The sequence below is a fragment of the Physella acuta genome, unplaced genomic scaffold (assembly GCF_028476545.2).
Source record: "Physella acuta isolate Inbredline_101_S28 unplaced genomic scaffold, ASM2847654v3 ptg001866l, whole genome shotgun sequence".
Taxonomy (NCBI): domain Eukaryota; kingdom Metazoa; phylum Mollusca; class Gastropoda; family Physidae; genus Physella; species Physella acuta.
The window spans coordinates 86,368-103,377 of NW_026733372.1; the positions used below are offsets into that span (position 1 = coordinate 86,368).

A 17,010-nucleotide genomic window follows, 5' to 3' on the forward strand; every position below is an offset into this window, starting at 1 on the left:
TGCTGGTGTTTTTGTGACAAACAGCACAAATTAAAATGTTTTACCTGTGCTGATGTTTTTGTGACCAACCGCATGAATTTAAATATGTTTTACCTGTGCTGATGTTTTTGTGACAAACAGCACAAATTAAAATGTTTTACCTGTGCTAATGTTTTTGTGACAAACAGCACAAATTAAAATGTTTTACCTGTGCTGATGTTTTTGTGACCAACCTCACAAATTAAAATGTTTTACCTGTGCTGATGTTTTTGTGACCACTGCCTTTGGGCTTGTCTCAACTTTTCTGTTACAGACTTCCAAAAGTAGAAAAAGGTGATTAAATTTTTACTGCAGTTCTGTTTGATGAATTTATGTTTGAGAGAATGTAGCTGCTGATTTGCTGAAACACAACAAAACATTATCTGATGTAATTAAAAAACATTTTAATAAAATCCTACTGGTAGACAAAAAAATATATTAAATATATGTTACTGGGTGTGATAAAGAATGAACACTTACATTTAGCCCATGTTCTCCATGACAATAAAATAAAATGAAGATAGTTGTGCCAGGCTTGTTTATGGTGTCTATCAACCTCACGGAAAAGTTTTAAACGTTCACACCATTTACTGAATGCCTGGAAAAAATATTAAGTATATAAAAATATGCAAGTGGTGATTGAAAAAGTTAACTTAAATTAGTTGGATGTGAAATAAAAATGTCTGCTAAGTTAGTGGGTGACTGGGTAAAAATCTACAAACAAGATAAAGATGTTGCTTTCAGTATAGACATGTGGATTAACCTCATACAACTAAGGGTTTTTTCTAGTTAAGAACTATATTTCTAACAGTTGTAGACATAATTATCTTCCAATATCTTCTCAATTATTACCATCCCTATTTTCTAAATAAGAAATAATTGTTTTAATATAATTAGATTATAAACAACTTGAAAGTAATCTTAAAGGAAAGTTATTTACCATTCTACTTCTTCGTGTGTGTAACAAGCTTTGGCACTTTTGTGTCATGCAATGATTTTCTTTTGCCCAGTCCGTCCATGCTGTAAATACCCTGGCAGAAAGTGTTTTGAAATATTTTATTCAAAACTATTTCATTTGTTTAAATTAATTAAATTATATCAGCGGTTTCCAAACTGGGAGGTATGTTCAACAGAAACATTTAATATAAAAATATAGATATAAATAAGTTTTAATATCATAATTGTAAACTATTGTCTCCATGTACTTAAATCAAAATGTTTAAGTTGTATTGACAATCAATTTAGTGAGTGTTTTTATTTCTTTCTTTGCTTATCTAAAAGGTTTAAAGATTCAACCTGTTATTTCTTTAAAATGTTTGTGGTTGCACAATTGGTGAGCTATCCAACTATCAAGTTTTGTATCTATGGTAGATACAATTGTTTTAGGATAATTGTTTATTTTTATATTTAAATATTTAAAATTGTGAGTACAATTTTATTATTTTAATATTAAGTACATTTCTTAATGCATATATACCCTCTATGAACCAGTACACGCCTCCACATGGTGGTGTACCCCCATAGTTAAGAAATCCTAGCCATAGATAGTGCAATAACACATTTAAAGATGCTTATTATGGGGTGTAAACTTCAACAGATAAATTAGGGGAACATCTTAACAAGATGTAAGTGATAATTTAAGCATGTGTCATTGGATGGCACACATTTAATGACTATATTTGTGTTTAAATGAAACTTAATTCACTTTACCATTTTAATAAGCTTTGATGGTATACTTGTCTAATTTTAGTTGCTGCACGATACTTTAAAGCCCAGATGGAAAAGTACAAGTTCAAAGATCGCTGTCGTAATTGTTTGGTTAGGTGTGTTTCTAAGGGCAGCAACTCCATTTCTTCAGCTGTGCGGGTAGACCACAACAGCAGAATATGTTTCTTTTGCCTCAAATCCTGAGCCTAAATCATGAACAAAACAAAATTATAAAACTACTATTGTGACAGTTAATGAAACACATTAAAAAATTTTCCAATTCGACCAAAATATTCATATAAATTTGACTTACTTTTTCCAACCACAATGGAAAATATTTGTTGAAAGTAATTTTCATGCAGTGATTCATTGCTGTTTTAGACAGATTCTTCTTATACTTCTTGTCTTCTCGATGTCTGTAAAGAATTTCTAACACAGACCTCTTGATGATGGCATCCTGAACAAAGTAAAGACATTATTTTATAACGTTTTTTTTCTTATACAATGCAAGCCTCAAATAAATAAATTAAATAGTCACTAATTTGACTGCTGCTGCCTTTCCTGATAAGTTAAAAAAGAATATAAATTATAATTGTATTTTCAAATACATTTTTTATAAAATATAGTTTAGTTTAAAAAACAAACAATTGCTGCCTGATACAATTGTGCTACTTTTAGCTAAGCTGTAACCTACATGTAAAAGTGAATTGAAAATAGTTATTGTCCAATGCAACAAAGATGTGAATGGAAAGAGTAGCTTACATCTAATCTAACAAATAACTTGTAAAACAAAAACTTGCCCTGAAGCTCTGTGCCCTGGTGTTGTAGAGATAGCTCTGCTTCCACTCTCTAAACGCCAGCAGGACCTGGATGCTGGAGTGCCGTGACCTCACAGAGGCAGCGGCTGATTTCAACTGGACCTCTCGTTCAGTGAACTCCCTCCACTGGTCAAAGGCCACACACAGTGGCCAGTGTCTGAGTCTGGTGATGACTTGGGTCACATGACTCTAAAATATCACAAAAATATGTTTTACATAATAAAATAGTGCTGATAAACAGGTGAACTACAATTTGCCTGCACTTTAGACCATCAGGTTTACAAGGAATGTTTTTTTTTAATATGGTGAACACATTTTGATGTGCTTTAATTATCTGTGATGTAATTTTAAATGCATTTCAATTTTATTATTTGTATATTAATATAATAAAAGTGACAGTTATAAAAATTGGAGACTTCCATTAATCATTAATTGTATTGAGTTTTAAGTTATAGGTACACAGTTTTACACGCTAGCTAAAAAAAAAATTTCACCTTCAACCTATGGCATTTAGAAACCCTGTGCTGCATAGAGGCTTGAAGTCCCCCACTTAGTAGAGCATATCTATCAGTTTCTGAATCAGCCAAATGTGTACTGCAGGGTATACAACAATGTAGACGTGATAAAATGTTATAGCTTTCAACTGAATATCTTTATTAAACTGATAAGGTTAAAACATGACATTTTTAATACAACTTTTTGCACATGGCAATTATTCTTTCTTTTCTATTATCATTAAAAAAAAGGGAAATTTTAAACAAAAATCACAGTAGGCTTGTTATCAGCTGATACCTTTAGAAAAAATTACCTATTAATTGGAGAAGTCAGATCATTTCCAATGTTTATATGCTCTGTAAGAAGGAAATTAGATTATCAATAAATTTGAATTTGAAAATATAATAAACTTAGTTTAAATAATATGTAAAAAATATATTATCATTACTGTTGATCATCTATATATTGTATAAAAAAGCAGCATCAAATGTTTAAAATCTCATCCCTTACCTTCACTGTTACCCTGGTGTTGACCTACAGCATCCTGCAGCCCTATCTTTTCAGAGAAAATGTGCACAGCATCTGTCATAGATTGTGAGGTGACCTCTCTCCAGGCTGAGAACAATGTCACAAGCACCCTCTGTTGTAGGCTCTTGTGGTAGGCTCTATGGAAACATAAACTAACTCATGATGGACCCATTTAGAACACAACTAGGTAAATAGGGGTTAGGAAAACAGACATGCAGATAAAATGGGCCCTAGGTATGCTATTGATTTATCAATTTTATTTTGTTAAAATTTATAGTATTAATATTTTTTTTACAAAGTTTCACATCATATAAGTTATAATTCACATTTGATAAATTTTAAAATCTGTTTCTGATTATTGTGTCAATTCATTTTTTTCAAAACACAAATTTTGGCAAATTGCTGAATAATTAGAAAACTATGTGAATATCATTTAGGTGCCTGAATAAAAATTTAAGATAAATATCTGTAGAGAAACTAGCCATGCAGATGAGTATGGTTAGGCATGAATTTTCACCACAGTCCTGTTAGTTAGGGACAGAGAGATATATAGGTAAATACCTAGCGATAAGAGTTGATTGCATTTGTCTCCTCCAAGTACAAAAAGCTTTATTAAGATGCTTGTCATTGTGGCCTTGGAAAATCTGGCTAACATGCAGTTCATTCATGTGGACCTGAGTTCTCACATTTTCCAGCCACTGACTAAAACACCATCTCTGTAGCTCCATGTTGTTCTCCTGAAGAATTCAATTTCAATCATGTGTTATTTGAATTTTAAATAATACAAATGTTGTAATAGACCATTGATCAATTTCAAACATGTGTTATTGGAATTGTAAATAATACAAATGTTGTAATAGACCACTGATTAATTTCAATCATGGGTTATTTGAATTTTAAATAATACAAATGTTGTAATAGACCACTGATTAATTTCAATCATGGGTTATTTGAATTTTAAATAATACAAATGTTGTAATAGACCATTGATTAATTTCAAACATGATATTAAGATGTGACACAATAGGTCACTTAACATCATCACCAGGTGGGCACTAAATTGGCACAAAAAACACCTGGAGATGAGAACGTGAGGCTAACAGTGGCAATATTGTGGAGACTGGAGAGAATGGCCAGTCAGAGAACTCTGGATAACTGTGATTGACAGCAGGAGCTAAATGGGTACCCAACAATAATTTACAATATGCAGGTCTTAAATAATTTTTTTTCCATCTTAATTATTAATATATAGTCTTATAGGCAAGTTGATATTTCATTTAGGTGACCATCAATTATTGCACATTATTTTAGTGGCATTAAAATGAAATTAACCAAAGAAACTGTCAATGAAGAAACTTGCTCAGCACCAGGTTGCCTGGAATGCTCTTGTCAGCAACCAATGTCCTAGTTGGATTACAGACTAACTACTACTAACACCTAATAACTTACAAATTTTTCATAAATGATAAGCCTCAATTCTAAGATCTCTCACCCTCTCCTCTTCATCCATGATCCTCTGATTGCTCAGGCTGTTTGCCTTTTCTTTCCAGAAGTAAAACATTCTTTTCACCAGCATTTTATCACGGAAATTTTGTCCCTTCTTTTTACGGAAAATAAAATATTTCCACCCGTCTATTAGAACAAGAAGCAGGCCTTGGGAAATTCTTTGCTTGATTTTGTTCTCTACTTGGTGGATATAGAGCTGACGCCTGCAGACAAAGACATTTATTTTTGTGAACATTCATCAGATACAATAGATCAAGAGAGAAATGTTTCTGATTATGTTGAGTTCTCTCAAGTTTTAGTTTGTATTCTATTTTTGGGATGTTTTTTTTTAATATGTCTGATAAAAACACTAAAAGTAATGTTATGTTGTTAAACTATATTTTTATTTTTTAGACATTTTGTATATTGTTGTAGTTTTATAAGGAGATTTTATTCATTGATAATGTCCAATTAAATAATTAAATACATACTTCCATCTTAAGAATGAAGAACGTAACACTGAGAGTTGCTGAACTTGTTTCCTCTGTTTGCATAATGTCTTTTGCTGAACTAACTTCCTCCATGATAAAAATGCTCTGAAATGATTTGTTTAAAAATATTTCAAGATAGAATAGGGATTTTATTAAACATCCTCCCACATTGATAAAATCATATTTAAAACAGTAATAAAAATGTTACATATAGGCCTACGTTTCATTAAAAGCATAAATATTTTTAATATAAATCTAGAAAAATTTCAATCTGAAATTTACCATTTTTATTTAATAAAGTTATTACACTGAAGCTGAAATTAAAATATATTTAGATAACAGTTTAGAAAACATTATTACAGAGCACAAAACTGATAACAGTTTAGAAAACATTATTACAGAGTACAAAACTGATATCAGAGAGCCATATTCTGACACTCAAGTTGAGACAAATACTTACAGTAAACAGAACTGCTGCTGGCGCTGAAGCACCATAGGCTTTATCCTGAGGACCCTTTGAGTCTCTGTCTGCCACAAGCGGAACTTGCGCTGCAACAGACTGAGCTGCAGCATCTTCTCTTTGGCTTTGGCCTCCTCATTCTCTTTTTGTAGCCTTTCCAGTGAACACAGCCATTGGTGAAATATGACTGTGGATGGTAGTAATTTTTCATACATAGTATACAAATAAGCCATTGCAAATTTGCCAAAGTCATTTTTTCATGTTGTTTGTAAACATACAAAAACTGAGTACATTGTGTATCTCAGAAATTAAAGTTGTTTAAAAATATTTATAATTGGTTTAAGATTTAGATATATGTGTAATAATAAAGCAGAATGTGTGAACTAAGAAAAAATGTGTTTCAAGCATTTGTAAACTGACTGATGACAAAACACAAACATTAAATGTAAGATTTTAAAATATCATTAGTAGGGCATAATATTAAAGTGATGTATGATTGATATTTACTCTGGCACTTTCTGTGTTCTCTAAGAGGCTGTGTATCTTTATAAATTTTGCTCAGCTTTCTTTTGTGGCAAATATGTCTCCATCGGAAAGCAAGTTTCCTGAAAAAAATAATGTTTAAAATCCTTGACACTTTTATGTTAATGTTAAGCAGTTACCAAAAAAATGTATTTGGGTTAGCTTTAACTAAATGCTCAAAGTATCATTGTAAACCTTTGAACATATGCTGGGATAGACTACATATTAAAAGTAAATCTAAATAAAACCTTGGCAATTATTACTATCTTGAAATTTTTCATCATAAAACTAATTTTAAAAAATAATAACAGTGAATGTTCACATACAGCCCCTAATACACAGTTCTCTTATTAAAACTTTATGTTCAGAGAACTTAGAAAAAGTCCTAATTAGTATTAAAACTAAATGTTCAGTGGAAGTTAGAAAAGGTCTTAATTAGTTAATTAACTTCTCACCTGACACAAGCCTCAGACCAAACTCGTTTGGCATTTTCCTCTTCTTGTTTTTTCAGGAAGGAGTCTCTCCACAATGAGAAACAGGACACCATTTTCTTTCTCTTGTAAATTAATATATGATCTAGGATCTTTTTCCTAAAAAAAAAATTGTGATTTCAAATGAATAAAAAAAAAGTATTGTAATTAAAAAAAAAAAAACAGAAGTCTACACTGATTGGAAACAATTAACTTATTCGGGTAGGCTAACATATAGCTCTCACTTGATAATTTTTCTAGCGATGGTAAATGTAAGCCAAGTTTTCCAGGTCTGCTTAAGGTGGCAGCTTTCTAAAAGCAATATGGCAGCTCTGTGTCGACGCTTGATCTGGACAACATTTTGTCTCCATGTCAACAGAGCTCTGTGCATTTGTTTACGTTGTATCATGAGCTCCATTTTCTGCCTGTATGCAATGTTTTCCTTCCATGACGAAAACCATATCGTGAAAGATTTTCTGAAAGAAATCAAAACATAGTTCATCAAGTGTGGGCCCACGAAAAAATTACCAAGTAAAAATGTCATAGGCATATTTTAAAAGGAAATTAATTTTTGACTCAATAATGTTTTTTGGACATTAACCTGTATCAAGTTCCAGTTTGTTATAGCTAATAACGAATCCAAAACTTAAGACAATGTGAAACAACATCCATTGTAGACCCACCACTATTATAAACTGTAGCAAGTAAACTAACACTTTTTTAGCACAACCTTGTTTAAATTTTTGTCCAGATTTTCAATTGGGACATTAAAAGATTTCAAAGAACTTTGGTAGCTTACAGTTCAAACAAGGGCCACTAAGCAGAAGAAGAATTATATTTTAAAAATTATGTCTATCAATAAATGGTCTATAGACATACCTGTAGGTCTTGAAGTTGTATATCCTTCTGGCTTTACAAATTAAAAGCATCTCATGCCACTGAAAAAACGCTGACTGCACAGTCTTTTTATCCCAGTGTTCTTTGCTCTTAGCCATGTCTGCCTCTCTCTCTACTAGACAAACCTGACATGCAGCCTTCCATGCCTTTAATATCTTCGTCATGTAATGATGCCTGTAAGATCATGTTTTTTTGTTACATTTTTAATACATTAACTTGTACTTAGAACTTCACCGTAACAAATTTGGAGAAAAGAAGTTATTTTTCTGTTAATAGTTGTGTTTTAAAAGTATTTAAATTTTGTTTTATTTTAGTTGTTCCCCTCATTACAGCAAACTTAATTTTAAATTCTTGCATGAATTTGATTGAAATAACAAGTTGAATATACAGGTCTATAATAAAGCTTTTTTTTTTAAAAAAAGTTATCATTTTAAAATTTTCAGTTGCAAATTAAATTGCTGAATAATTATAAAACTAAGAACTTAAACAGTTTTTCAATCAAATGTATACCCATTAATGTATATTATGTATTTCAATATGTTTATATACTTATTTTTACCAAAAATGTTGATTAGCTTTTCTTGCCTTGCAGAAGGAGTCCTTCATAACAGTAAATGTTGAATATAAAGTCACATGGTTGTGATGTGATCTGGAATTTAGAGGGAGTTAAATAAATCAATAGCCATAGTAAATCAATATTCAGGAGTCATAGTAAATCAAAAGCCAGGAGCTCTAGTAAATCCATAGCCAGTAGCTCTGTAAATCAATAACCAGTAGCTCTGTAAATCAATAACCAAAAGCTCTAGTAAATCAAAAGCCAGTGGCTCTCTAAATCAATAGCCAGTAGCTCTAGTAAATCAAAAGCCAGGAGCTCTAGTAAATCCATAGCCAGTAGCTCTGTAGATCAATAGCCAGTAGCTCTGTAAATCAATAGGCAGCAGCTCTGTTAATCAGTTCTAAATATGCATATTTTGAACTTTTTAGTTTTTTTTTTTAAATTATTACAAGCACACAGATTTTATTATCTGAATTACTTTATCAATGTGTTTCTAATAATATATTTTGATGTAGGAAATTTAAAAAAAAAAGTAAAATATAAATAATATGAAAATAATATGTATTCATAATATATGGGCTACGGAATATAGTATACTATAGTAATCTTTGGACTTCATTTTTATTTTAATGCATAATAATTTAACAAGAAAACATACATTGCCATTGCTTTCTTCCTGGCTTTTACTTTGCAGCATACAACAAATTGCTTCCAGAGTTTCATAGAGTACTTCAACAACTTTGACCTGAAACATATTCAAAGTGCTTAAAACATGATGCCTTCTTATAATATGAATAATGCTGTTAATTTTGGGACTGAGCTCTCAACCTATTTTTGGTCCAACACTTGTACAGAGTGAGTTCAAGATGAATTGTGTCAAACCATAGGTATAGCAGTACTAAGATAGGTTATAACTAGTTACATTTTTGGACCTTGTTGGTCAATAAGTAGGAGCAAGTAGAGTTGTCCGTTTCTGTGACCTCGGCATATAATGGGATAATGTGGTCAGTTCTATGACCAGCCATCATAACTTGCCCTAATATGAATCAAGGTCACATCAGAGCTAAGTGGACTCAGTGATGTCTTACAGACTCATACTTGAATCCAAACTCAAATCTTTCAGGTTAGCAGTTGTGTGCTCTCTACCTTTAGATCACACTGTCCCATTAGCTGTACTGGATCTTCAATCGCCAGATAGTTGTTTACCTGTAAAAAGTACCGGCCAAATTCTGTTTCCTTTTCTTGTGATACAGTTGATTCCACCATCTGATCACACACAGAATAATGTGTGAGTTTACAACTTGACGCATGTGGCGAATTCTGAAATAAATTAGAAAAAAAAAATAATTAAAATAATTAAAACTTTTAATAAAAAACAGCCCTACTGTTTACAAATGGTTATTTCAGCAACTCACTTTTGTGTGTCCATCACAAAAAGTCTCCATCGTTTCAATGCATTTTCAATTCTTTCACGTCTTTGCTTCCTAGCTTTTGTAAGCCACTTAAGATAGAATAATTTGTAGATAATTAAGAGGTCTAAATTATTAAAATGTTGAATGTTTAAAAAAAGGTAATTTTTATGTTGATTAGAGAATTGACAGTCATGGTTTCAAAGGACTTAGAAAAGTCCACCCAACAGAAAGAAATCAAAACAAACTAGTGATGTTTTGTACCTACTACATTGCTACCTAAATCCTTTAAGTTGAGCCTTTAAGGTTTGAGAAGAGCTAAAAGTTAAAAAATTCAAGTCCAGACAGATAGTTTAAAGTTAAAAAAGACAGGAAAGTGAAGAAATCTTCTACAATTATTATAAGGAAAAAATAAGCCTAGCCTTCCTAATTCAGCCTATTTGGAGCTGAAACATAAAAACTCTTAATGAAAGCTGAGTGACTTACTTTAAAGAAAGTAGCTTTCACCATAACTGTGTTGACTTTAGTCTGCAGTTTCTCGTACTGATGCTTAGATTGACTGAGTGACCACTGTAGAGCCCTAAAGCCTTTGGTCAGCATGTGAGTATGAAACAGCTGATCAGCTAGACGCACCTGCCTGCTGTGCTTAGCTCTGTGCTTCCATGATGTAAAGTAATTTGATAAGGAACGACTAACATAGAGGGACAAGGCTCTGTAGATTAAAAAATATTAAAATAGTATGTTTTACAAACCAACATTAGAGTTAACTGGTAAGTGTATTTCAAATTATAACCATATCAATAATAATATTAATAATGCTTATTTATATCTTCCAAATTAACTTAATATTTATTATTGTAAATTATGTTTGACAAAAGAAAAATGATTCATTGATCACTGCTTACTGCCTAGTTAAAGCTTGTTTCTTCTTCCTCTGCTCTCTAGAATAAATGGCAAACTGTTGCCAGGCCTTAAATACTTCAACCTGTGAATCCATTTGAAAAAAAATCTTTACAAAACACTCCAGCTAGAAAAAAGGCATAGTTTTAAACATGTTGATAGATCTAAATCATTGAATGTTTTGTATTTTAAAATGTCCATTACAGGCCCTATATCACAAATTCCTGATTGTAGATCTTATGGCCGTAGCCTAAAGTATTATGTAGTAGTTACAAAGCCACACATATAATAACTATGGCATATTTTAAATCAGCTAGAAATCATATATTATACAGCCTGTTAGTAGTTTAGAGTCTGATTCTATTTCAGTGTTTTTCTTGGGGGGGGGGGGGGGGCGAGACTAAAACTTTCAGGGAACTGTTGTGGACTAATGAGCAATTATATCTAGATCTATTAGTAAAAATTATTACATTAGATTTTACTGTAACTAGACTAGTAGATCTAAATATGGATAAGAAATCTAGATCTAATCTAGATACAGAAGCTGGACCAGTTAAGATTTTTTTGCTAGCAGTTTTTATCAGACTTTTCAGGGGGGGGGGGGGGGGACGACACTGGTAAAGTGGGTAAACTATTATTACACTCTGGAGAGATGCCTGAAAGAAACTCTCGCTGCTAGTCTAGTGAACTCAAGTTCTAGACTAGTAAGTTGCTGTAAGTAGTGTACAACAGTCTTTGTACTCTTTGGGGCTTGCAGAGGAAATCTTTTTATTTTACACTTAGAATCTAGATTAGATCTATTCTAGATCTAGACTATAGATTAGATCTACCTAAGCCTACGCCCAGATCCACACTCCCTGACTACTTCACTTCACTACACAGTGTGTACTGTGTAGATCTATATAGAGGAGAAACTACCTAGAATCCTGCCCATAATTAGAACTAGATCTAAAGCTAGATCTAATTGCCATTTTAGATTTATTAAATTTTAATAAATTCTAAATAGTAGATCTAATAGATCTAATATTGTAATCGAGGCTAAATTTAACAGACGTGAACTAAAAACGAAAGGCGCTAAAAATGAAAACAATATACGAAAAGCCAAAAATAATTAAATCTACTTGCCAAATAGAAGTGCTTATCAGGTTAGATTGGCATGAGAAACAAAGACATGATTAAATGAGTTATCTTGACATATTTTAAATGAAATTAAAAAAAAACAACTATCATAATAGTATCTTCGTATAGCATTGATTACAATGATTTTGTATTGCTGCACACGTATCAGTTTAAAAATATTTAAAAAAAAAAACAACTGTGCGATACGAGTAAGCTAAACCAAGCTTCATTAGAATTAGATCTATAATCTGCAAACTAAACCTACATTACAATAAAAAAAACGATGTACCACGCTATAGAGCCTATATTATTATTATTTTATGTCATCGTATTTAAATAACCTGGGTCTCTTTCGGACATTTTTTTCTCCTGATAGGGGTGGGCACTGCACTTGAAACTTCCGGCGGGAGAGAGCAATAGTTAATTATATGCATTATTGAAATTCCAAAAAAAAAATATTTTGCCCGGGGGGGGGGGGGGGGGACGCTGTAGGCCTATTATAACAATAACCCATTCAACAATGAAAAAAGCTACAATTATTTTAAACGGATCCTCAATCCAGCAGTAGAAAAATCAAACCTTGGTCATAATGATCTGTCTAGTAACAGGATCGGCCAGATAAAGCATCTGTAGAAGCTTAACTGTGCCAGGCTGGTTGATATGTCCAAGTAACATTTCCGCTGGGCTAGATCTGTTTCCTGGACTGTAAACAACATACGACCATCATTTGTATAATCGATGTTAATTAAAGACATCTATCCATATAATCAATACCACATCGACACAAAATGTTCACGAATCCACTTTGTAATTCATAACGACAGCACAGGTGAATGGTTTATATTTTAATTCGTAATCGGTATTTGTATGTTTGAAAAAAAAGTAATGTGGGTTATATTTTGGCTTACCTTGCATTGAATTGTTCTTTCAAGCGCCTCCATTGTGCATGATTTACAAAATTCAGTTTTTGGTCACTGTGAAAACTTTCAATTAAGGACTCCATCGAATCTGACGTTGACTTCTTTTCAAAGTCGTATTTAGCCGTATGAGTTCTGTCACCTACTAATTTTAAAAAATCCGGCGTGTTCCGGCTTTTAGAATTCAATATCTCTTCGTAAAATAACGACTTTGAATCAGCATCTTTTTCATTGTCTGTAATTTGATCTTTCTCCGTTAATTGTCTTTTTGGTCTCTTGATGGCATGCCCGTGTTGAGTAAATACCAACGCCTTGCCAGTTTTATCTGGCAACTTTAAAGGCGTGCTGGTCAAAAACACAGCAGAGTCAAATTTTTTAGAGCCGTTTCTGCCACTTTCGCTTATAAGGGAATCTTCACCATCGCTGCTGCTCACAAGGGTGCTAGTATCGCTGAGCGAGTCGTTACGAACGTGACTACGTCCAACAGGAGAGCTTCGAAAAGCATGCGCCAAGTTTTCTTGACTGCCCAGCCGTTCAGAAACTTCCCTGTGAAGTTTTTCTACCTTCAGCGCCAAACTATCAACAGAGCTAAGGTCTCTACGGAGTTGATTTCTATCGTGTATACTCCCGTTGGGTGGGGTCTGTATGTTTCTTTCCCTGGAATCTGTCTCCAGAGCGCTTCGAGGGCGTTGCCGAGAGTTTGTTTGATTGGTTACTATAGTCATGTGATTAGTGACAGGCGTCGATGTGTTTCTCACCCTTGAGTTTGTATCTAAAGCGCTTCGAGGACGTTGTCGAGAGCTCTTCTGATTGGTTACCAACGTCACGTGATTAGTCACTGGGGTCAATGAGTTCATTTCCCTTGAGCTTGGATCTATTGCACTTCGTGGACGTTGTCGAGAACACGTCTCATTGGTTGACATAGTCATGTGATTAGAGACTGAGGTCAGTTTGTTTCCTTTCTTTGAGTTTGTATCCAACGCGCTTCGTGGACGCTGTCGAGACGTCTGATTGGTTTCTAACGTCACGTGGTTTGTGAAGTCTAAAGCACTAGTTGGTCGATGAGATGAATCTAATTCATCAAAATGGTACAGTTTGTTTTTAAAAGTTTCTATTGTCATTTTGGAAGGCAATGGCGAGTTAGTGTCACGAAAGATACGCTTATTGTTTACTTTTTCCCCAACATCTTTTGTCTTGTGCTTAGGTGATTCCAGTTTGTTGATGTTGTGTTCGGTATGTTTTTCTAGCGGACCTAATGTCATGTGATGATCAGATTGCCAGGGTCTTGTTTTTGAAACATACTTTTTATCAAAGCTATCTCGTCCTTCTTCAAATTGATGGGTGGTTCGTTTGTTGTTCCTGCTTATAACTTTACCACGTGGGCGAACATGCAGTTTCTCGTTTGCTAACTGATCCGGTTTCGTGATGAATGTGTCTCCATCTCTCTTGCTTGACGATGTGTATCTTTCGTCAACCATGCTTTCAGTTTCAGAATCTTCTTCTTGTGATGCTGGAACTATATGTCCCCGATCCTGTAAAAACTCCAATGCTTTTGTGCTACCTCTGTGAGCTAAAACTTTTTTTGTCAAATGATTCAGTTTCGATCTTTTGTCGATTTCGTTAACAGACGTGAAATAACCGGGTTCTGTACGACTAGTATATGGCGTTTGGGAGTTCATAATTACTTGAGATGTATTGTTGGATTCGTTGAATTCTGGGTCGTAGGATTTTACATTCGTCTGTTTTAATGAACTGGGTGTTGTCGATCTTGACCGTACGCTGCTTTCTGAAAGACTGAAAGCAGGGGAAGAAAGCTGCCGGTGTCCACTGTTCCTTGGAGCGTCATGGGAATGTGCCCCTAAAGGATTTCTTGGAGAGTCATAGGATCGAATGTCTGCGTGATTTCTCGGAGAGTCTAAAGAGCGAAGATCTGCAGGAATACTTGGAGAGGCATTAGAACGTGTCCCGAAAGGATTTCTTGGAGAGTCATAGGATCGAATGTCTGCATGAGAGTCACTATAGCGAATATCTGTATGACTCCTTGGAGAGTCATAAGAACGTTTCTCTTCAAGATTCCTTACAGAATCATGGGAGGGAACCTCTGCAGGTCTATTTAGAGAATCATTGGAACGAAGCTCTGCAAGATTCCTTGGCGTACTAACTGTACTTGGAGACCTTGCAAGATTTCTCAGGTCCGAATCTGAACCACTAAGCAGTTTGCTGGACAAACTGGACAGGCTGTCACCTAAAGCATTCAAGTGTGTCTTTAATGAAGAGGTAGGGTGGGGTACGCCGGTGTAGTGACCGGAAGTTTCCGAATACGCGAGAGACGACTGCGGCCGGATGAGAGAGTTTAGTTTTTGCCTCCCTTCCTTGCTGATCTCCACAACTGAGCGGGGCCTAGTTCTTTCAGGATTGTTTATTTCAGTTTTCTTAAAACTGCTGGCACCCGTAATTTTAGGTGGAGAGTTCGCATATGATTTATCCGTCAAATCATTGGCTTCTGTTGAGTTGAAGTACTCAGTGCGCACGGCAGGATCAAACCTTGACGAGGTCAAGGCCGTTTGAGGCTGATGTGCTGAAGGTGTTTCTGGTGGTTTGGATTGGTGATGGCGTCTGATGACGGCCTTTCTGGTTTTGTCGAAGACCGGCTTAGAGAAAAGTTTGGGCATATTCTCGCGGTCTTCAGTAGTGTCAGATTTTATGGAGCGTGTTTTAAACGTCGGTTCTGGATTTTCATTTTTAATGAGCTGATGCTCAATGGACCGAATACGTTCTGACGCCTCATGATGGCCGTTGTACAGAAAATCTTGGTCGTCAGCTTCATACTTGTTCTCAAAATATCCATCCATCCTATGAAAACCATGGCCTCTCTTTTCAAATCTTTCTGATTGATTTCTTCCAAAGCCATCGATATTCGATTTGAATTTTAATTTAAGTTCGTCAATATCGGCATCATGGGTAATTTGTAACTCGTCCAAGTTATTGTCTGAATCGAGATCGCGCGCGGGAGATTTGGCCACAAATTTGAGTTGACTGCCCACTTCCTGGACATCGTCTGAAAAGCGCCGAGCTATTTTTAGCTTCTGGTTAGAGATATCGTGTTTTGACGGGCTGATGAGCGCGCGAAACGCTTTGATTTTCTCGGTGAAATCAAGCTCACCGGAAGTCTCGCGTTGCTTGTCGTCTGTTCTGTGCTTGAGATTATTTTTATCCAAAAGTCTTTGAATTTGTTTTTTGTGAAAGTCGGCCATGTTGGTGAATCGACCGGTTCAACTAAGAACTAGGTCACGTCTGGAAGTTGTAATCTCATGGTTGTGTCAAAACGTAACCCGTTCCATTTACTCCAACCGTGACGAAAAAGTTGGTTGGATGTTGCAGAAGTCACATTTTATCGTGTGTATAATTAGGCCTATATTTTAAATTTACTGACATAGAAACTCTAGAAAAATATTCTCGATGTTTTAATGTAGCTTTTACTGGTTTTGTAACCACTGTGAAGACGAAGCTCGAAATAGGCTGTGATCTATTTTAGCAATGTCATCAGCTCTGAAATTAGAAAAAAAAAAGCGTTACTGTTAACTTGCCTGCTTTGTAAAAAGTCACGCACATCGCAGCGTTTAATTTAACGCACTCTTTGTAACAAATTGTTTGCCGTGTTTATGATATAAAAATATATTATAACATAAAAATATTATTTTGGAAAAAAATACTATCAACGATAACTAATAAATCAAAAAAATTCTTGCCTTTATTTTGTCACGCTCTTAACTTTATCCGCATTAGCTTATAATTCAGTTAATTGCACCAGTAATAAGTCAATTTTACTAGAAACCCCGACATGTAGGCTACGTTTATTTAAGGAAATACGACTACTATTATATATCCTGATCCTAACATAGAAATCTTATCTATCTGTTATATCTCTAATTCAGTCATCTCCTGTTATATTTAGGCACTTTTCCACAAGACCAATTATTAAATTTCTTAAACCTTACACCGAAGTTACATATTAAGCCTATATCAAAACACACAGCACAGAACCCCACTATATGTCTTTGTATTCTGACCCTAAAAGTTCATTTATCAATACAAACGAACCCATTACCTCATGCTATTTACGTATTCGGACCAAATGATCTCGTACTTCATGTGCACATTTAACGCCGGTACACACTTGTTATATCTGTAAACACCGCCCCACATTACAACATGTCC

General features: G+C 34.3%; 1 protein-coding gene across 1 annotated transcript; it reads right to left on the bottom strand.

The window, feature by feature from the left end:
* Positions 1-230: 230 nt before the first annotated feature.
* Positions 231-16,046, bottom strand: LOC131930925 (uncharacterized). Its single transcript, XM_059287582.1, has 25 exons — positions 12,784-16,046; positions 12,455-12,578; positions 10,762-10,841; positions 10,343-10,568; positions 9,863-9,948; positions 9,654-9,767; positions 9,106-9,192; positions 8,451-8,540; positions 7,874-8,065; positions 7,240-7,470; positions 6,980-7,114; positions 6,510-6,607; positions 6,003-6,189; positions 5,543-5,647; positions 5,059-5,275; positions 4,128-4,303; positions 3,549-3,703; positions 3,352-3,394; positions 3,038-3,137; positions 2,526-2,732; positions 2,039-2,182; positions 1,729-1,931; positions 959-1,049; positions 499-616; positions 231-379 (listed from the first exon to the last, which is right to left on the bottom strand). The coding sequence occupies exons 1-25, from the start codon at positions 16,044-16,046 to the stop codon at positions 231-233; spliced, it is 6,621 nt and encodes a 2,206-aa protein (XP_059143565.1).
* Between the last annotated feature and the right edge of the window lie 964 nt (positions 16,047-17,010).

Bases quoted from the DNA above. Each gene is read 5' to 3' on its own strand.
- LOC131930925 (XM_059287582.1), bottom strand. From the start codon at position 16,046: ATGGCCGACTTTCACAAAAAACAAATTCAAAGACTTTTGGATAAAAAT. The intron at 10,842-12,454 runs GTTTGATTTTTC...ATGGATTCACAG, and splicing joins GACAGATCATTATGACCAAG to GTTGAAGTATTTAAGGCCTG. The intron at 617-958 runs GTAAATAACTTT...TATTTTTTCCAG, and splicing joins ACACACGAAGAAGTAGAATG to GCATTCAGTAAATGGTGTGA.